This window comes from Babylonia areolata, chromosome 30, assembly GCF_041734735.1.
Source record: "Babylonia areolata isolate BAREFJ2019XMU chromosome 30, ASM4173473v1, whole genome shotgun sequence".
NCBI classification, from domain to species: domain Eukaryota; kingdom Metazoa; phylum Mollusca; class Gastropoda; order Neogastropoda; family Buccinidae; genus Babylonia; species Babylonia areolata.
Window position 1 is genome coordinate 19,925,496 of NC_134905.1, and position 23,568 is coordinate 19,949,063.

The following is a 23,568-nucleotide window of genomic DNA, read 5'->3' on the forward strand; positions in this document are numbered from 1 at the left end:
TTAAACGGTAACATTCAAAATGTGAAAATTAATACATGAACAAACTGTCTCTACAAACACCAGTATGTGTGACAGGTAGTTTCACAAAACCCCTCCACACTCTGAGGTGAACTGACATTTATTCAAACAACTGTGACCTTGGGCAGAATTTCATTTCTTTTTTTCCAACAACAAAATTACAGCCATTATAATCATATTCATGTATATATATATATATATATATATATATATGTGTGTGTGTATAAATTAATTGTGTTTCATGACTCCTGATTGTCAGAATACTGTACAGAAAGGGACAACTGGCTCAAAACTACCACTGTGGCTTCTGCTGATACTTCTCTGCTCTTACGTGCGTGCGTAGACATATGTGTATGCATACATGTGTGTGTGTGTGTGTGAAACAGACATAGGAATCACATGTGTGAGAGACAGAGGATTTTGCAAGGATTGAAAAAAAAACCCCAAAAAACAAAAACAAATTCAACTCTAGAGACAAGGGATTTTGCAGGATATGAGAAAGTAAAAAAACAAACACCAACAACAAAAAACAAATGCTCTACTACTATAGATGCAAGAAAAAGGGACCAATGCCCCCTTTTTTTTTTTAAATCCCCCCCCCCACCTCTACACAGCCCAACCCTAAAAAAAAAAAAGACAAAAAAACAAAAAACAAAAACGAAAGAAAGAAAAAAAGACAGAGAAAAAACAAAAACAACCCCCCCCCAAAAAAAACAAAGAAAGAAAAGAAAAAAAAAAGTCCAAGAAAGCACATCAAGTAATCATCGTCAGCAGGATCCAAGAACCAAAAATGGATTTGTATCATATGTATCTTTATATACAGTGCCATCCCACCACCCACACAGTTCCCCCTCCCTCCCTCCCTCCCCTCCCCTGCCCCCCACCTCCATCCCAAAGGCCACCCGCACCCCCTCCCTCCCCCCCCCCCACCCAAAAAAAAGAGGGGTGGGGTGGCGGGGGTGAGAGGGGTGAGAAATGACATTAGGATTTGCATACAAATTCACAAAAAATCTGCTGACAGCATTCAAGTTCTATGGTGAAACCCAATCTTGTATTCATGCAAAATAACAACAACAACAACAACACAAACAAATGACACACACACACACACACAAGAAAAAGACTGAAACAAAACAAAAAAAAACAAACAAACAAACAAAAAAAACACCCAAAAAACTGGAAAATAGCACATGAAACTTAATGGAAGACAACTCTTGATTTCATTACAAAACTGGTGTATAATTGTAAAACTAAAAGACATGGAAAGACAAGAGCATTTTGTTGTTTGGACTGAAAACAAAACAAAACAAAAAAAAAAAAAAAGTAAAAGCTCCCATTGCCTGTTTTACCGACATCATCAGGGCAGTGGAGGGATTCAAACCCACTGTCTCTAGGGTTTAGCAATAGGAAGGTGAGGGGGCCCAGTCCTCTCCTGTCACTCTCTTCTTTTTGTCACAACAACAGGCTTCACTTTGTGAAATTCGGGCTGCAGGGAGATAACTATACATCTATCTGAACGTAAGTGAAGATTTGAGTCAATGTCTCTCTGCACTGAACAAACTAAACAAAACAAAACAAAACAAAAAAAAACAACCCCAACCCAACACACACACAAAAACATAGGCTGATTCATTCAACAAATTTGCACAAATGATAAAGTTATTGTTTGTTTTTTTCATCTCCAAGCAATAAACATATCTGAAATTTATTAAAAAAAAAAAAAAAAAAAAAAAAAAAAAAAAAGTTGCTGAATCTATCTCCCCCCCCCCCCCCTCTCTCTCACTCACTCAAGTCTCTTTCATACTCTCTCTCTCACTGTCTCTTGAGTCGACCTCTGACCTTCTACCTCTGCACCCAAAACGTTTCGCAGCAATGACTTGAGGCCCAGCCCAGCACACACCTTCCTCGTCTCACATTTTTTTTTTTCCTTTTTTTTCTCCACCCCCTCCCTCCCCCCAAAACCCCCTACCCCCGTTTTTCGGAGGAAGGAACGGTTATTAGTCCACCAGCCTGGTTTGCCAAAAACTCTTCACATGACCAGCCGTAGTGAAGAAAGCGTCAGCTTCTGTTTAATTTAAATCATCCAGCTAGCATCAGCTTCTGTTTAAATCATCCAGCTAGCAACAACTTCTGTTTAAATCATCCAGCTAGCGTCAGCTTCTGTTTAAATCATCCAGCAAGCATCAGCTTCTGTTTAAATCATCCAGCTGGCATCAGCTTCTGTTTAAATCATCCAGCTAGCGTCAGCTTCTGTTTAAATCATCCAGCTAGCATCAGCTTCTGTTTAAATCATCCAGCTAGCAACAGCTTCTGTTTAAATCATCCAGCTAGTTTAAATCATCCAGCCAGCGTCAGCTTCTGTTTAAATCATCCAGCCGGCGTCAGCTTCTGTTTAAAATTATCCAGCCGGCGTCAGCTTCTGTTTAAAATCATCCAGCGAGCAACAGGTTCTGTTTAAATCATCCAGCTAGCATCAGCTTCTGTTTAAAATCATCCAGCCGGCGTCAGCTTCTGTTTAAATCATCCAGCTAGCTTCAGCCTCTGTTTTAAATCATCCAGCCAGCATCAGCCTCTGTTTTAAATCACCCAGCCAGCGTCAGCTTCTGTTTCAATCATCAACTAGTGTGAAGGAACGCTGCATCTGTTTTTCAGAATCATGTAAGCAAGCACAGCAAGATCCGACAGTCTTCTCCTTTGCACTGTTACAAAAGACAAAGTTTACGAGCAAATTTTGTGGATGAAAGGATAAAAAAAAAAATCATAATCTCTTGTTTGTTTGTTCTTTTCATAAAGCCTAATACAATGCTGTGTAAAAGTATAGCTAACTTGATGAAAACCTGTAACAAAGCCTAACACACCCAACGTTGTCCAAGTGTAGTTAAACCTGTAATGATGATGCCAATAACAATGTTGCATGAGTCTCGTTAACCTTTCACGAAGCCTAACACAATGTTGTACAAGTCTCGTTGACCTGTAACGAAGCCTGCCTGCCTATGTCTCATCAACATGTAAAGAAAAAAAAGCCTATAACAACACTAACTCTCATTAACCTGCGGCAGACCCTAAAACAACGCTGTCCCCCCCCCCCCCCCCCCCCCCGAAAAAAAAACCCTCGCCAAACCCACAAAACAACTAGACTAAAAAAACAACAACGGAAAAAAAAAAAAAAAAGAAAAGAAAAAAACCAAAAAAAAAACCCTTAACAACCCCCCCCCAAACAAACGAAAGGCTGGTCAAACCGCAAAAAACCGTTCCTCCCTCTCAAAAAAAAAAAAAAAAAACCCTCACAAGGGGAGGGAGGGGGGCGGGGGGTGGGGGGGTGGGGGGGAGGGGGGCGGCCAAGCCGACACAAACACACCACACCCTCAAACATGACGCATGGTGGTGGTGGTGGTGGTGCGGTGGTGGTGGCGGCGTGAGACGATGAAGACGACGTACCGTGCTGAGTGGCGGGGGCGCTGCAAGGCTTGCTGGGGCGCAGAGGCAGGGGTAACTGTCAGGTGGGGGGCGTGTTGTCGCGGGCGACATCGATGGCGGCGCCGGCGGCTGCGGAGGCTGGGAACCGCGCCGAGGCGGCAGCGGTGGTGTGACGGAAGGCCGACTCCAGCTGGACACGGGCCCTCCGCTCCTCGTCCAGGTCCTGACGCAGCCGTCGCTGCTCCTGTTGGCGGTGAGGGGGGTGGGGGTGGTGGTGGTGGTCATAATTACATGAATGGTAAGTGTGTACTATCATTATTACCCTAAAAAATAGTTAATAACATTCACAACAATTAAAGTAAAAGAACAACGAAAAGTAATGACTTGTGTGTTTTGTACAGTTTTCACTGTCCCCTGCAGCGAAATAACAGTAACAATAACAACAATAAAATTTCAGAATAATGACAAATAATAAGTATAAAAAAACCAAAAAAAACCCAAACAACACGCATGCACCCTCACACACACACATCCCTGTCCCCCACCCTACACACACTCACACACATACACACACACGCGCGCACACCCACACACACCCCTTACACAATTTTTGACAATTTCGAGATGTTATCTGCTATTGCAGAAGGTTTGCTGCATAGTCCCATTGGACATTTGTTACAGTTGTTACAGCTGTTTGATGTTAGCGTTTCCTTCTACATTATGCCTATGTCTCCCCTTTTAATGTCTTATTTTTTTCCAATGCTCTGTATCTTTCCTCCACCACACACACACACACACATACGCACACATCATTCTTCACCCTCTGCCCAATACCGTTCCCACCACCACGCTCCGCCCTCCACCCCCACCCCCCCCTTTTCCCCCCCCGTCTAACATCACTTAAAGTGGAAGAAGACGTTAAACCGAAGACTACTACACCCCTTACACCTTTACCTGTTCCAGCTGACGGACTTTGTCCTTGAGGGAGTAGACCGTGTCCACCAGGGTCCTGAACAGTTGATGAATCAACATCAATGATCAATAAACATCAACAACAACAGGAGGAGGAACAACACAGTAAACATGACCCTGGGCAGTTGATGAATCAACGTCAATAATCAATCAACATCAACAACAACAGGAGGAGGAACAACAGAGTAAACATGACCCTGGGCAGTTGATGAATCAACATCAATAATCAATAAACATCAACAACAACAGGAGGAGGAACAGCAGAATAAACATAACAACAACGACAACAACATTACTTATTATCATCAACACCACTGTCACATCATCATCATTATCATCATCATCATCATCAACTGTGTACCAACATTACTCAAGCAAAAACCACACACACACACACACACACATACACACACTATCAAATCATAAGAACAATTGTTATAAAAACTGTAAGAACAATTCCAAAAAAAAATCATACCAGCAATCAGTCACATTGTACATCTTTTTGAGTTTGAAAGAAACAACGTGTTAACGTTTTCATCTGGGTTCCTTCACACCTTGATCTTCTGTAGAACAAATGGTCTGACAAAGCACGAACAAAGGAACCACAGGACTTTATGTACCTCTATCCGTACAAGAGTGTTACACACACACACACACAGGCACGCACGCACACACACACACACACACAGAAGTGCGTGCATGTCCATGATGGTACACTGAAAATTTGAGGCAAAAGGGAAAAAAGAACAAGAAAATCTGATCATAGGTTAACTGAAAATAGACGATCAGTGCAACCTCTTAGTTTCCACCACCCACTCACTCTCTCTCTCTCTCTCTCACAAACACACACACACACTCCCTCTCACACACACACACTCACAAATGCATACACACATTCATAAACACATATATACACACTCACAAACACACAAGCTAACACACACACACACACCTAAAAAAATTATCAACAATAACACACACACACAAATAATAACACACACATACACACAAGCAAACACACAACACAAACACACAGTCTTGAAACACACACACACACACACAACAACCACACACACACACACGTGTGCACACTCCCACTCACACACACACACTCACAAATGCATACACACATTCATAAACACATATATACACACTCACAAACACACAAGCTAACATACACACACACCAAAAAAACAACAAAAAACACAACAACACACACACACACAAATAATAACACACACATACACACACTCATGAACACACAACACAAACACACAGTCTTGAAACACACACACACACACACACAAACAACAACCACACACACACACACACATGTGCACACTCCCACTCATACACACACACTCACAAATGCATACACACATTCATGAACACATATATACACACTCACAAACACACAAGCTAACATACACACACACCAAAAAAAACAAAAACAACAACAACAACAACAACACACACACACAAATAATAACACACACATACACACACTCATAAACACACAAGCAAAAAACACACACAAACACAAAGTCTTGAAACACACACACACAAACACCAACCAAACACACACACACACACACAGTGCGTATGTACTCACTTTTCCTCCAGATCATCCGGGTTCAAAATCTTCTCATCCTCCGGCACTAGAAGACTGGGGTGGTTTAACACGTCTGTACGACCGAGGCCAGAAGAAGAAAGGGGAAGGGGGAGGAAAAAAAAAAAAAAAAAGAAAGAAAAAAAAAAAAAGAAAAGAAAAGAAAGGAAGGAAAGAAAGAAAAACCACCCATAAGCCACAACAAAAAACAACAAACAAAAAAAACAACAACAAGAAGTAACAAATACTGCCCCAATGACAGTATGATAATGACAAACACAACAACACCACCATCACCAAAACACCACAATAATAAGTAGCATGTCGTGTAACCTGCAGTGATCCCAGGCAAGACTCTCTGGACTGCCTCGGCAGGTATCTTTGCCAGTTCTGAAGAATTTTGCTTCACTGCTTCAGGTGAAGAACCCACCCCCCCTCCCCAACCCTCCCCCCCCGCCTCCCCCAACTTTGCGTGAACTGAACAGACCAAGGAGAAATAAACAATATGGAGTGGGTAACTCTCTCCACGAACAAGGGACACAATTTTCAGGTAAATGCTCCTTTTAGGCTACCCATGGAGACAGTTACCACTCTTTTAGTGTTTATTAACTCTCTCCATACGAACGGCGAAAGAGACGATGTTAACAGCGTTTCACCCCAGTTACCACCATCAAAATATTGCAAGCTCTTATACTGAAGAGGCGAATGTTGACAAAGAATACCACAATTCTGACGATGGAAGCTAAAGGTTGGGTCATTCAGACACCCACTGGACATCCGAGGTGTCTGTGTAGAGGAGAAGAGAGGACTGGCCGTACTGAGTCAGTTAACCCACTGCTCTCCTAGCCTCATCATTTTGTAATGACCACGGAGCAAGTTCTTAACCCCTTCTTCTTCTGCGTTCACTCGAATGCACACGAGTGGGCTTTTACGTGTATGACCGTTTTTACCCTGCTATGTAGGAGCCATACTCCGTTTTCAGGGGTGTGCATGCTGGGTTATGTTCTTATTTCCATAACCCACCTAACGCTGACATGGATTATAGGATCTTTAACGTGCAGTATTTGATCTTCTGCTTGCATATTCACACGAAGGGGGTTCAGGCACTAGCAGGTATGCACATTACGTTGACCTGGGAGATCGGAAAAATCTCCACCCTTTACCCACCAGGCGCCGTCACCATGATTCGAACCCGGGACCCTCAGTTTGGAAGTCCAACGCTTTAACCACTCGGCTATTGCGCCCATCCTTAACCCCTTCAACCCTAGGGAGCTCACAGCCTCGCAAGGCTTCCCTGACGTTTTGATGCGGAGAGACGGGCTCAATAGCCGAGTGGTTAAAGCGTTGGACTTCCAATCTGAGGGTCCCGGGGTTATAATCTCGGTAATGGCGCCTGGTGGAGTAAAGGGTGGAGATTTTGTTTCCCGATCTCCCCAGGTCAACGTAATGTGCAGACCTGCTTTAGTGCCTGAACCCCCTTTGTGTGTACACCGCAAGCAGAAGATCAAATACTGCACGTTAAAGATCCTGTAATCCATGTCAGCGTTTGGTGGGTTATGGAAACAAGAACATACCCAGCATGCACACACCCCTCCAAAAACAAGAGTATGGCTGCCTACATGGCAGGGTAAAAACGGTCATACATGTAAAAGCCAACTCATGTACACATGAGTGAATGTGGGAGGTGCAGCCCACGACCAAAGAAGAAGAGGCAAAGAAATTAAAATATATACTGAAATCAACCAGTTTTTCCTTCAAATAAAGACACTCGTGTGTACTCAGCCGGAAACACTGTAGAAACTAGTTCCCTTTTTGCTTGCACTTTACGCATAAGCAGGAGGGCGGAAAAGTGTTTTAATGAAATGAAAATTTCAACACCTTAACGATGCTCGCGTGCAGGGCTGAATGAGTTAACGCTAAGCAAAGCCGGCACTGTGAAGATCGCTCCTTCATCCCAGCCCAAGGCTGATTGTTTTTTATTTTTTTTAATTTTTTTTATTGAGTTTTTACCCCTGTTTCATCATTTTACAGATATATATATATATATATATATATATATATATATATATATATTTGTTTGATTATTCTGTTTTTTTTTTTTTTTTTTTAAATCAAAGGATTCTTTCTCTCCCTAACCAGTTCCTCTTTTTGGTGAGACTTTCGCAATCACTGTCTCACTGCACACTCCCAACCCCCCCCCCCCCCCCAACTCCCCTTCCCCCCCCCCTACCCTGATTACCTCCCCTGTCTCTCGGTTCCCACCCACACCGCTGTTTCCGTTCCTCTCACTGTTCATCTCTTCCACCGATAAATGAAACACTAAAACATCTTGTTTAAAAAAAAAAAAAAAAAAAAAAAAAAAAAGGGGGAGGGTGGGGGTGTGTTGTTTTATGCTGGTCCGTCATTCCCTCAACTTTCCCTTCTCCCTCTTCCTCCCTCCCCCAATTCTTATCTCCCCATCACTGCCAGCCGCCCCCCCCCACCTCTTCCCCCCCCCCCCCCCCCCCCCCCCCCCCCCCCCCCCCCCCCAGCTGCCCCCCTCCCCCCCCCCAAAAGTACCTGGGACAAAATTCAACCAAACGGATTTATAACATACCATTCAGCTATAAATGAATTCATTCACTGCAGATTACTCTTAAAAAAAAAAAACCAACAGAAAATAAGTACAGCCTTAAAACTTTGCTGAAGTGCTTTGGATAAAACCCAATAATAATAACAAAAAAAAAAAAGATAAAGAAAGCCATTTTTATATATTATTATATAAATGAATCCACCCACAGCTCATCGCACTAAATAATATTTTTTCCATTTATTTTGCAAAGAGTTTGCAAAACAAAAAAATCAAGCCAAGGAAGCCAGATAAAATCAAATCACAGACAAGCTGAACCACTGCAGATTACACTCAACAATAAGTGGCAACCGTGACAGCAACGTCCGTAACAATGATGACAGGACACAACTAAAAAAAACAACTCACAACATAACAGAATCTTATCATCAGAAAAGCATAAATAACACAACCCATTTAGATACTCACGAACCATAAAGTGATGTATAAAGGATCATACATAAAAGTACGCAAGTGACCAAACCGATCAATGAATAGATAAATAATGAAAAAACAACAAAAAACAAAACCAAACAAACAAACACCAACAACCAAAACAACAACAACAAAACACACAAATGTACGAATAAATAAACGAAATAAACTATAGAAATGATTACATAACATAAAACAATTAAGCAAACAAACAAACAAATAAATGCAAAATTTGTTCAATCACCAATTCCTTTTTCTGAAAGACAGGATAATGCTTACCATGAACTTGCCTTGGAAAATAAGAATGAATATTTTCACAACAACAAAAAAACACCCATCACAACACCACGAAAACAGATCACAGTACTGAGCTGAAAATAAAAACAACAACAAAAAACAAACAAACAAACAAAAAACAACAAAAAACAAACAAACAAACCAACCACATTAAAAAAACAAAAACAAAAAAACCCCCACTTTCTGACAGTGAACAAACACTGAAACCGTACCCAAAACAGTAGATTTAAAAACGCATCCAAATGCACAAACCTAGTATCATAATTCAAACACCTTAATTAAACGACTTTAAGAATAACACCACAAACAACAGACACGGTCAAGCCATATACCAACCAACAACAACAAAGATCTTGATCAGAAGTAGAACCAAAAACAAACAGAAATCTGAACCATGATAATACATTATACATTCCTCCTTTTGAACTGAAGACAGATGCTCAAATTTGAAATAACGAACGTCTATAAATAATTCTGATGGCAGAGGATGGACGAAGAGAGAGGTGAGAGAGAAAAAAAATTGTACGCCAACACTGTTGAAACTGTTAACCCTTTGAGCTCTGACCACCGCTTTACCGGTGGTAGAGAAAAACGACATGATGCCTAGCCACCGGTGGAGCGGTGCGTAAACACTTGTGTCGTGTTTTGCTATTGGTTGACTTATATTGAAGAGCCAATCAGAAAAACCGTAATATTCTGACGTCAGCGAACGTAGTACCAACATGGCCACCGCGCCTTTTCACTGTGTTTTGTGCATGTGCTTTGGATAAAAAAAATCGATTTCAATATAAGTCAACCAATAACAAAACACGACACAAGTGTTTACGCACCGCTCAACCGGTGGCTAGGCATTATGTCATTTTTCTCTACCACCGGTAAAGCGGTGGTCAGGGCACTCTTTTTATATCTGCCGTAACACATTAAATACCAATTATTTGCAAATTTTGGCTTAGGAGCTCAGGCAGAAGGGTTAAAATTGCTCAGGAACTCAGGGCTCAAAGGGTTAAGCGTGAGCAATAAAACTGTTTAACTACCATCACATCAATTCAACGGCATCACTGCTCTCAACATCCATTCACCACTGTTATAATCAATGCAACAGTATCATAATCAATTCATCGTTATCATTGATATTTTCAATTCACCACTATCACTGATTATCAATAATTCACTCACTCACTCACTCAAAGCTTGCTGAAGGGCATAATTCCCAGAACATTATCATCTACATCATTTCATGAGAGTTTAGACATGCGTGTAAACACACACACACGTACACAAACACACACACACACACACACAAAATGACACTAACACACACACATACACACTCGCACACAAACAGAGAGAGAGGGAAAGAGGAGAAGCATGAAGAGAAAGAGAGACAGAGAGGGAAAGAAAAAGACAGGGAGAGAGTAGAGAGACAGAGAGTAGAAAGAGAGAGACTGAGAGAGAGAGAGGGAGAGAGAGAGAGAGTGGATAGAGACAGAGGAGACAGAGAGAATCAATGAGAAATTGAGCGAATGAATGCATGCACTAGAACCACTCTGCAGGCACCTATAGCTACGCTGTGTCTCTCAACACCATGCAGGTTACTCCACACGCCTATTTCACTGTGTGTCTATACGCACAACATAACAAACATCTCCAGCATCAAATGCACACATACACAGTGAGACACACACACACACACACACACACAGTGACACACTTACACACACTCTTACACACCCAATACCCCATGCAAGGTTTCATCAAACACGACACGTCACACACGCAACAATCATGCTGAAATCCACGTCATGCTTATTATAACAGCTACAAGATCCACAGGCAGTACACAGAGTAAGAAAATATGACCACAACACTGATGGGGAACAACACCACCACCACCACCACCACCACCAACAACAACAATGACGACGACGACAACATCCAAAACAACAATTCATGCCGACTTTGTTGCTCACCCAAAAAACAACTAACCTGTCAAAACAGGCTCACAAATTTCTCTCCCACCCCAATCCCCCAAACATGGTTTTTCTAGTGGTATTTGGTTTCGTTTGTTTTTATTCGTTAGCTTGTCAGTTCTCGTTGTTGTTGTAGTTTTGATGTTTTAACTCTCTCCGGACGAAGGAATGCTCGTGCATACCTACACAAAATGTATTCGGACGAAGGAATGGAATAGCATTCTCCGAAAGTAAAATTCCATCACGCGCTGTACAAGTGATTTTGTTATCAGCCAAGCAGAGTGCGCTATTCTGGGTGCGAGGAGTCGTAGGGAGAAAAGCTACTTGTGATGGCAATATTAACCACCACAACACCACAAATGACCCCCCCACACACACACAAAAAAAAGACAATGCACAACACTTCTCACGATAACTAACTGAGCGCTAATTTAAAAAAAAACAACAACAAAAAAACTGATTTGCTTAAAAGCTGTCTTCAGTATAGGAAATGTACCATACTCTAAGCATACTTACCACATACTCTGTATACTGATACAAAACTAGCCCCTTATTCTTATTCTCGCTGAATTATAGACCCAGCCGACCCGCACATGGCTGTTTCAGGACCGTCACACCATACAAACGCTTAACCGCGTCAACACAAAGCTTTCACGTCTACAAACAAGAGAGGCAAGGCCTTCAAGACTCGCTTGTGATAAATTAAGTCCCCTAGCATTAATTACAGAGTAATTTCCCTTTTTTACTATCTGCACCAAAACGTTTGCAAAATAAAATAAAAAAATTCCATGCTTAGCAAAAGAAGTTCCTGTTTGAACAAAAAAGGATAATAATGACTGCTCTTGTTGTTGGGTCAGAATATCAGATCAAAGTGCCAAGCTGAGAGAATACAAAAAATATACATATAACAGTAAATGCAGTTTACGTATAATTAGGCTTCATTTTTTATTTTTTTTGTGCCCATCCCAGAGGTGCAATATTGTTTTAAACAAGATGACTGGAAAGAACTCAATTTTACCTATTTTTATGCCTAATTTGGTGTCAACTGACAAAGTATTGGCAGAGAAAATGTCAATGTTCAAGTTTACCACGGACACACAGACACACGGACACACACACACACACAGACAACCGAACACCGGGTTAAAACATAGACTCACTTTGTTTACACAAGTGAGTAAAAAAAAAGAAAAAAAAAGACAACAACACTGATACAAACCCACAACAAGGCACAGTCCACATAACACAGTATCCCCCACACAAACTAGGCCTACTCGTTTGCTCTGTTTTGGCCAAAGTTTGCGGCAACTCGGTATTAAGACGTCTCGCTAACCAGTCCGTCGTCTGCTAGCCAATCAAACCCCAGCCTGACAAGGAGGGTGGGTGAGAGGAGAGGGGACAGGGGAGGGGAGGAAAGAAACAGAGAGAACTCAGAACTCAGAGAGAGAGAGAGAGAGAGAGAGAGAGAACTCAGAACTCAAAACGTTTTCATTCAAGGATTAAGATTTTTAGGCATAGCCTATTCTTCCAATCTGTCCTCGCTAATCTACATCTATTACAAATAGCACACACATAAAGGAAAAGGTTTTCATGCAGAAGGGTATACATAATGAAGAAAATCCCGCCCCCCCCACCCACCCCGCACACACACACACCCACACCTGTGCACACACACGTGCATACTCACACAGACGCTCGCGTGCACGCGCACACACACACAAACATATACACACACACACACACGCACGCACACACACACACACTTGACAGCACCCCCTCCCTCCCCCCACTCACTAAGATTAACAGATGGATAGGACAGTGAGTCAGAGAGAGAGAGAGAGAGAGAGAGAGAGAGAGATGTCATCAGAGAGAAAGAGAGAGAGAGAGGGAGGGAGAGAAAGAGAGAGAGAGAGAGAGAGAGCGACACACACTCAGAAACACACACACACACAGAGAGAGAGAGAGAGAGAGAGAGAGAGAATCTTTCAAACTTATTCTGTTTGCCATCATCATGCAGTTCCAACACCGGAGCTTCAACCCGTTAATTAATTAATTAATAATCATATCAAAGAAATTTCCACAAAAGTGTGTGACCCCAATAAACAAACGATGGTGGTGACAAACCCAGCTGAGGGAGAGTGTGTGCGTTCATCAACAACAGTCAGTCCTGGTCGCTATAGCCCCCCCCCCCCCGCCCCCCCTAGCAGGGACTGACCTTGACCTCACTGAATACAGGAAACGGCTAGCTACATGGGAGTGGAGGCCAAGTGCACGATTTAAACAATTCAAACTGCTCTTCCCTCCTTAAATATTTCTCGACACTGTCACACACAAAAAAAAACTGAACCAAAAAACAACAACAAACACACAAAAACAACTCCCACCTGAAACCCCCCCCCCAAAAAAAAACCCCACAGAATAAGACTCCAGACACAAGTATGCTGAACGCACAACAACAACGGCAGAGGTGCAGAACGGAAAACGAAGTAAAAGCAACGGCATTCACCAGGTGGCACTGATCAAAATCAAGGAATTCAATTTCATTTCTTTTTTCTTCTTTAAAAAAAAGAAAAAGAAATAAAAATACACTCAGTACAGAAACTGAACAGTGCAGAACCGACCAGTACTAAGCAGCAAATACACACACCAACACAGGCCCATGATTTGTCCACACACACAAAAAACAACAACAAAAAAACCCCTCGACAACGCCTTCCATTACTGAAAAAAATAAAAGTAAAACTAAAAAAAAAACCCAACTAAAATAAGTTTAAGCAGACTCAAAATAAACAACAACTAACACAACACAACAACAAAGAAATACAATTTAAAAAAAAAAAGAAAGAAAAAAAGATTAAACAACATCAAATAATCATAAAGAAAACACTGACGTAACTAAAATAAGTTGAGCAGAATCAAATAAACAAATAAATAAACAAACGCAACAACAAACAAACAAATACAATAAAAATCGATTCAGCAATATCAAATAATCATGAAGAGAACACTGATATAAACACTTGTTCTCTCTATAAGCAAACATGAAGACCCCCCAAAAACCCCAACAACATTATACAGATATAGTTACACATCACTTCTGAAAAATTCTCCCTTAGTTTCTCCCTTTAAAAAAAAAATTTTTTTTTCAATCCCCAGACAACAATTCTATCAGTGTGTGTGTGTGTGTGTGTGTGTGTGTGTGTGTGTGTGTGTGTTATGTGGACACACAAGTGTGTGTGTGTGTTTGTGCGTGCGCCCCTGGCCATGTGCACAGTTGAGAGAGAGAGAGAGAGAGAGAGAGACAGAGACAGACAGAGAGAAGAGAGTGTGTGTGTGTGTGACTGGGGTGGAGGAAAGGAAGGGTATGCCTATCTACAAATCATCTTGTTCTTCTGTTCATCAACCCCCCCCCCCCCCCCCCGGCCCCCCCTACTCCCCCCACCTCCCTCCCCACCCCTCCACATCACAACAATAACACACAGAAAAATCCGGGACTCATTTTAAAATGTTTTTTTATTGTCATCATTATTTAATATCAATATCATCATCATCATCATTATTACTGTTATTGTTTTGCAGCAGCAGAATCGCTTTCACTGATTGGCTTATTGACAAAACGATCATGCTTATAATTAATTTTTTTTTTTTTTTTTACTCGTGGAACAAACTTAACAATCCTGGGTGTGGAAAAAGAATCATGTACACTGAAATTACAACTCTCTTTCTATTTCATTCTCTCAGCCCCCCTCCCTCTCTCTCTCTCTCTCTCTTTCAAACACAGGCATAGCAATTTCGTTCATCCAGTCACATACACCACAGTATGTATATATACATGGCAATAATTTGGGTTTTTTTTTTTTTTTTTTGTTTTTTAACCACCCTTTTCAGTCTATTTCAGTCAATCTTATCTGGCAATGACACATGATTCAAGAAACATGTTCATACATATATATATATGTGTGTGTGTGTGTGTTATGATTTCAAAATGAGAACCTAAACTCATGAAATTTAACAATCTCCATCCATGTACACACATATAATAATCATAGGTTAAATTGCAGAAACACATCTCACACACTTTTATGCTCAAATGCACCCCCCCCCCCCCCCAACCCCCTCTCTCTCTCTGTCTCCATCTCTGTCTCACCCACACATACATACGATCACTCAAACAACATCATAATAAAACGCTACTCTTGTTTCAAACAATGTGGTAGTTGTTCTCAGTAAGTACAAACAAACTTTTTTTTTTCTTTCTTTTTTTTTTTTTAACAACAACAACAACAACAAACAAAAAAGACACACACACACACACACACAAATCACTGGAGAACATATCTTCCTGCACCAAGTAAGTAAGGAAATCAAAAAACAACACCCCCCCCCCCCACCTCCCCTCCCGACCATCAAAACAACAGTAGTGACATGGAATCAAACAAAGACCTACTACTAGTAAACACAAAGAGTTCTTCTTCAAGTCACCCCGCTACCAAAAACCAACAAGAGAGGCAAGGCCTTCAAGACTCACTTGTGATAAATTAAGTCCCCTAGCATTAATTACAGAGTAATTTCCCTTTTTTACTATCTGCACCAAAACGTTTGCAAAATAAATAAAAATTCCATGCTTAGCAAAAGAAGTTCTTGTTTGAACAGAAAATGATAATAATGACTCCTCTTGTTGTTGTGTCAGAATAAGAGGTCAAAGTGCCAAGTTTAGAGAATACAAAAAATATAAATATAACAGTAAATGCAGTTTGCATATAATTAGGCTTCTTCTTTTTTTCTTTTTTTTTCTGTGCCCATCCCAGAGGTGCAATATTGTTTTAAACAAGATGACTGGAAAGAACTGAATTTTTCCTATTTTAATGCCAAATTTGGTGTCAACTGACAAAGTATTTGCAGAGAAAATGTCAATGTTAAAGTTTACCAAGGACACACGGACACACACACCCACACAGACAACTGAACACCGGGTTAAAACATAGACTCACTTTGTTTACACAAGTGAGTCAAAAAACACTGCCTAGATTGACAACGCCCAGCGTGGACCATTTCAGCATGTATACAGGTTTTAACCCCATTTAGGTTTTTTTAACCCCTCGACTGTTGAAAACCTAGGAGAAACGAGACAGCGTAGCATGAGTGTGAAGTGCAGAGAGTGGAGGGTTAAATCATGATCTGATTTATTTCCACCAATGCTATGTTTGTATAATTGGAAAATAAAACCAAAGCCTTTTTGTTTTGGCCGCCGTTCTTTCTCTGTCTCTGGACCTTGCAATTGGAATGAACTTCCTCTTTCGCTTCGTCAAGTCTCCACACTCAGCTCTTTCAAGTCTGGCCTTAAAACCCACCTCTTCCCAAAAATAGCCTCCCTTCCCTGCCTCTTCCTTGTCTTTAGTTTCTCCAGTTTTAGAGTTATGTGTGCGTGAGAATGACTGGTGCGAAAGCGCTTAGATTTGTCTATGCACAAGATTCAGCGCTATATAAGTACCATTATTATTATTATTTTGCTGGGGGTGGGAATGGAAGGTGGACATTAGTTTCTTGGACATGACACGGGGAAACGAATGATGAGCGGCCCAATGGCAACCGTCAGTCGGCTCTACCCAGGTAGGCAGCCTGCTGCGCAAAACTGACTCCCCATTCTGTAAAGGGGCTTCAGGCTTGGTCTCCGACCGAGGATAGGCGCTAGCTAAGTATCCATACCATCATCATCATCAAATGGTTAAGAGGAAGAAAGGTCTTGCCTGTGAGGACAGGCAAAAATCTCTTTGTAAGTTCAGACTAGACTTAATGACTGTACTGTACGGAATTCTTCTATCTAGTCTTGCTTCATTCACTCCCCGATGTGTCTGACATCCAACTCTAAAACCTTCAGCTTTTGTTTAATTCCATGTCCGGTCCACAAAGTCTGTCTACACACACAACCTTATAGCCCTTGCTTTGGAAATTCCATGTCCGGTCCACAAATTCTGTCTACACACACAACCTTATAGCCCTTGCTTTGGAAATTCCATGTCCGGTCCACAAATTCTGTCTACACACACAACCTTATAGCCCTTGCTTTGGAAATTCCATGTCCGGTCCACAAATTCTGTCTACACACACAACCTTATTTATAGCCCTTGCTTTGGAAATTCCATGTCCGGTCCACAAATTCTGTCTACACACACAACCTTATAGCCCTTGCTTTGGAAATTCCATGTCCGGTCCACAAATTCCGTCTACACACACAACCTTATACCCCTTGCTTTGGAAATTCCATGTCAGGTCCACAAATTCTGTCCACACCCCCCCCTATGGCCCTCGCTGATTTGACCCACTGCTGAAATAACCGAATGGTTAAAGTGCTGGACTTTCAATCTGAGGGTCCTGGGTTCGAATCTCGGTAACGGCGCCTGGTGGGTAAAGGGTGGAGATTTTTACCATCTCCCAGGTCAACGTACGTGCAGACCTGCTTAGTGCCTGAACCCCCTTCGCGTGTATGCGGTACGCAGAAGATCAAATACGCACGTTAAAGATCCTGTAATTCCAATAATTATAATAACAACAACAACAACAACAACTGGTGCCGAGAGGTAAAACCGAACAGTTCCTGGCCAAAACATGTCATCATTCTACAACCACCGTATATACAACAGGCAAGAAAAAACAAAACAAACATTTTAAATTCATATAAATTTACAATGAAAATAATAACACACAAAATACAAAGTCTGTCACCGGCATGATCTCATCATACAGCACAAACTGCTACAGTATAGTGGACCAAAAAAAAAACAAAAAGCAAAAAGAAAAAAGAAAAAAAAAAGCGACACTGCATGAGATTTTGTAGCATTAAAAATCTAAAGATTTTCAATAACAATTTTATGTGTGTGTGTGTGTGTGTGTGTGTGTGTGTGTGTGTGTGTGAGAGAGAGAGAGAGAGAGAGAGAGAGAGAGAGAGAGAGAGAGATGTGTGTGAGCGAAAGTGTGTGTGTGTGTGTGTGTGTGTGTGTGTGTGTTTGTGTGTGTGTGTGGAGGGGGGTGGAGGGGTTTGGGGGTGGTGGTGAGAAGGTTGGGGCATGGAGAGAGAGAGAGAGAGAGAGAGAGAGAGAGAGAGAGAGAGAGAGAGAAAGAAAGAGAGAGAGAGAGAGAGAGAGTGTATGCGTGCATGTTTGTGTGTGTGTGTGTGTGTGTGTGTGTGAAAAGAAACTTCCCAAAAGAAATGCTTCATTAATTTTTTGGGTCCCCCCCCCCCTGCCCCCCCCCCCTCTTTTTCTTCTTGTTTCTTGTCTTGTTTTTTTTTCTTCATTCTATTACCCATCACTCCCCCCCCCCCCCCCCCGCAAAAACAAAAACAAAACAAAACAACAAAGATGACAGACATCATCTCTAATTCTGAACACCCTCATTTTTCTCAAACAAACAACAACAACACCACCAACTGCCTGCTTCAAGTTTCTCAATGTCTGACAGTACACAGCCAAACGCCAACGCGCGACAAACAACGACACAGGTAAGCGTGTTGTCGTCGTCAACGACAACAACCAATGAATGATATGCATTTCTCATCAAAAGCGAGCATGGAAACATAAATGGACTGAATCAACACGCACAGGTACACCTGTGCGCACGTACTCAAACGCACGCACGCACACACACACACACACACTCTCTGTGTGTCTCTTCAAAGACAACCTCTGTACGTACATTCTACAACAAGGAGTACTTTGGCAACATAGCATGTCCTCATTCTACAACTGAACAACAACAACAAAAACAAAAAAAAAAAACAACAACCGGGACAGTCAAGACATACCGGAATGCACTCTGAAGTAAAAAAAAAAAAAAAAAAATGAAGCCGCACATCATCAAAATGAAACGATGACACAACAAGTTCATGAAATGAACTCCATGTCTTTACCAACAACAACTTTGCATGGAGCATGCTTCTCTGTAAAGCAGGTGGGGGAGGGGAGGGGGAGGGGGCGGCGGCAAGGGCTTTAAAAAAAAAAAAAAAAGACTTTTCAAAGGAACTTCTCCAAACATCCTTACAGGATCAGACTGAAGACTTTTTGACAGGAATTTTCCCAATTTTTTTTCCCCCCTCAGAAGAGAAAGGATTTAAAACAAAACAAAACAAAAACGAAACGAAACAAAACCAAAACACACCTCTGGCATAAAATCGATTTGTAAAGTGGAAGCATTTCAACCGCAATCAGTCACAGCAAAAGGAAGAGCAGGACAGATGTTTGTTGATTGACGGGCACCATAGCCGAATGGTTAAAGCATTGGACTTTCGATCTGAGGGTCCCGGGTTCGAATCACGGTGACGGCGCCGGGTGGGTAAAGGGTGGAGATTTTTACAATCTCCCAGGTCAACATATGTGCAGACCTGCCAGTGCCTGAACCCCCTTCGCTTTAACCATTCGGCTATGGCGCCCGTCTTTTTTCCCCAATCAAATAGGAGGAGTTTGTATTATACAAGTTCGGATCCCACATCTTACCGTTAACATTTTTTTTGGGGGAATATATCAACTTGATTTCAGTATTACTATTTGTCATTCATTTTGTGTGTGCTTGTACAAGTGTGTGTGTGTGTGTGTGTGTGTGTGTGTGTGTGTGTGCGTGCGTGTGCATGTGTGTGCTGTGGAAGCTGCGATACGTAGCCTAGAAATGAGTGAGTGGAGGAGGTGGTGGAGGGGTGAAGGGTAATGTGTGTGTGTGTGTGTGTGCGTGTGTGTGTGTGTTGGGGCTTATGTACGTTTATGTGTATTTGATTGTGCTTTCATATCTGTGAAACTGCATGTTTGCTGCATATCCGTTATGCATGTGTGTGTGTGTGTGTGTGTGTGTGTGTGTGTGTGTGCATGTTTTACATTTATTTGTTTATTTTTATTTATCATCATTGTTGTCTTTTTTTTTTGTGCGCTTAGAGTTGACTTCATCAAGATTTTGCGCCTTATAAATATGATGATGATTATTATTAGTATTTTTACGTATTTATTTATTTATTTTTAATTTTTGTTATTGTATTTTATTCTATTGTATTTTATTTTATTTTATTTTTATATATCTTTTTCTCAAGGCTTGACTAAGGGCGTTGGGTTACGCTGCTGGTCAGGCATCTATCTATCTGCTCGGCAGATGTGGTGTAGTAGCAGTATATGGATTTGACCGAACGCAGTGACGCCTCGCCTCCTTGAAGCTACTGATACTGATACTGAGTGGACACGTTTCATTGGACAGGGTATACAACACAAAACAAACTTTGTTTCGCTCTTGCCAACCCCCCCCCCCCCGCCCCAACCCCAAACTCCCCCCCCACCCCACTCATAAAAAAGCTCTATATAAAAACGACTTCATTTTCATGTACATACTGGAATGCTCATTTTTGATTCTCTCAGTCCGTCTGAGTGTCTTCTCATCCTCGTGCACTGCGAGAGAGGCCCAAGGGGAAACGATTCAACACAGGGGAGCTAACTATAGCTGTTTCACCGTATAGTCTCTCAGTCTCAGTGCCACAACATTATTAAAAGCAGCGGACAAGTCACAAATAATATATAGATCAGTTCATAGCAGGATTTATTCCATTCAATGGACTGCACACACACACACACACACACACACACACATGCATGAATGTACACACGCACTTATGTCTGCACGCATGTGCACATGAACACACAATTACACACAAAGTAACAAAACTATGTAATAGACTTTTAAGGTCTCGTGAACACACACACACACACACACACACTATACATCTATCTCAAACAAGTGATTGCAAACACAAACACAACAGCATAACAATGCTTTAGACAAGTTTAGAGGCAAATCATGCATGTGAGCACCCACCAAACTGCACACACACACACACACACACTCACACACACAACCACACACACACTCTCAAACACACCTGCACATTCCATCAAATTCAAAACTGATAATAATCACACCATCAACCACAACCCAACATCAATTCTTAATTCCAGTGGCGCGACTAGCATTTCTGGTACAAAATAAAAAATCACAAATCAAACAATCCCTTATCAAAAAGCTGTCCCCCCCCCCCTGCCTGCCCCCCCCCCCACCCATTCCCTTCTTCAACTCATCTATATATAAACTTAACAAAGGAAAAAATTCAACAAAGTCATACCAAACCGCTTCCCAGTATGGGAAAAAACAACAACAACAACATAACATCAACACATATTTCAGTTTGCCACTGAAGTGGCAGCAAGGTATTTCCTTCAAACTTCTCCCACTGATTTTACAAAAATCATAGATCATCATCATCAACTCCCCCCCCCCTCCACCCCCACCCCCCATTCACTCATATGCATGCATGTATAAATGCAGCACACACACACACACACACAATGAAAGAAAGAAAGAAACTGAAAAGACCAACATGTGTCACAGTCATGGATTCCTCAATCATCTCCACCCAACACTATCCCCGCCCACCCCCCACCCCATTCTACCTTCCTAATAACTCTCCTATCAACCCCCCCCCCCCCCATTCTACCTTCCTAATAACTCTCCTATCAACACACCCCCTTCCTCCAGCTCATCCCCCCCCCCATTCTCCCCTTTGAACTAACCTCCTCCCACCACTTTCTACCCCCCCCAGCCCCCCAATTCTACCTTCCTAATAACTCTCCTATCAACCCGCCCCCCCCCCCCCATTCTACCTTCCTAATAACTCTTCTATCAACACACCCCCTTCCTCCAGCTCATCCCCCCCCCATTCTCCCCTTTGAACTAACCTCCTCCCACCACTTTCTACCCCCCCCCCCCCCGCCCAATTCTACCTTCCTAATCACTCTCCTATCAATCCCCCCCCCCCCCCTCCTCCAGCTCATCACCCCCCCCCCCCCCATTCTTCTCTCCCAATGACTCTCAGGCTGGGGGTGGGGGTTGGGGGACTGTCCAGACAGAAGCCAGTTGCATTGCTGGGACAGGAAGAGCCTAGTATGGTCGTAACCCCTCCTCCCCCCCTGCTAATAGGCCAGAGGAGGATCACAGTCTCTTCATGGTGTGAGCCAGCCCTAACCCTCACCTTGACTCTCTCTCCTATCAACACCGACCCCCCCCCCCCCCCAGCCCCCCCCCCCCCGACACCCCCCCCACCACCACCCACAGTCTGAAGGAGGATCACAGTCTCTTCATGGTTCAAGCCAGCCCCCCACCCCCACCACCCCCCAATTCTCCCCTTGACTCTCTCTCCTATCAACACCCACCCACCCATCCCCCTGACCATCCCCTCCTCGCTCCCCCCCCCAACCCCCACCCCCACCCCACCACACAGGCTGAAGGAGGATCACAGTCTCTTCATGGTGCGAGCCAGGCCCCGGGCCAGGGGGAAGGTGGCGCAACAGAAGGGGCCCATGACGGGGCGGCCCTGGATGAAGGGGTAATCCTCATACTCCGGCGACCCCGGGTCCAAGTACCCCGTGCCGTCCGACCCGGAACTGTCACTAAACCTGAGCTTGGAGAGATCCACTGTTTTGGGGTGGGTGGGTGGTTGGTTGGTTGGTTGGTTGGTGGGTGGTGGGTGGGGGGAGGTGGTAGGCGGATCCGATCAGGGGAGCCCCAAAGCAAGGCATCCACCCATCCATCCATCCATCCCCCACACCGAAGCCAAACCCCCGCCCCCCACGCACGAGGAGGAGGAGAAGAAGAAGAAGAAGAAGAAGATGAAGCAGTGTCCATCATCGACGAGTCCATCGCACGATGAAACGCAAGCAAGCAAGGGGAAAAAAAAAGAAGAGAAAAGAACAGAGAAGAAGAAGGAGAAGGTGAAACGATGATGACAATGATGATGATGATTTCAGGCAAAGCATGCAATGAACATAGATCTCTCTAAATCATTCCCACGACAGTCATTCCACACTCGCCAGGCAGACGTCTTGCAAAAAAACCCTCCTCGCCTTCTTCTTCACAGCCCTGCAGTGTGTCAAGCGTCACAGTCGCACTACTACGTCCATGCCACATCAGTCATGTACACACTTCCAACACCAACACAAAGTTATCCACACTACACACACACACACACACAAACAAATATCGACAAGAAAACATGAAAGAGTGGCAAAACCAGAGTACAATTACTGGGAGGGAAAAAAAAAAAAAAAAAAAAAAAAAAAGAGAGAAGGAGAAACTTCCATCAGCTGATCCCAATTCTATTTCTGCTTGCTGTCAGAATGGGAGATTTTGTTGAAGCGACTGGCCAAGTCTGGCAGCAGACT

General features: G+C 42.7%; 1 protein-coding gene across 1 annotated transcript in view; it reads right to left on the reverse strand.

Moving 5' to 3' along the window:
• Positions 1 to 3,423: 3,423 nt before the first annotated feature.
• LOC143275439 (rho guanine nucleotide exchange factor 7-like) overlaps positions 3,424 to 23,568 on the reverse strand; it is a 102,720-nt gene continuing 82,575 nt past the window's right edge. Inside the window, exons 18-20 of the mRNA XM_076579538.1 lie at positions 6,020 to 6,092; positions 4,390 to 4,444; positions 3,424 to 3,679 (exon numbers count right to left, since the gene is read on the reverse strand). Coding sequence (XP_076435653.1) covers positions 3,515 to 3,679; positions 4,390 to 4,444; positions 6,020 to 6,092 — 293 coding nt within the window. The 3' untranslated portion in view covers positions 3,424 to 3,514. The remainder of the gene's footprint in view (positions 3,680 to 4,389; positions 4,445 to 6,019; positions 6,093 to 23,568) is intronic.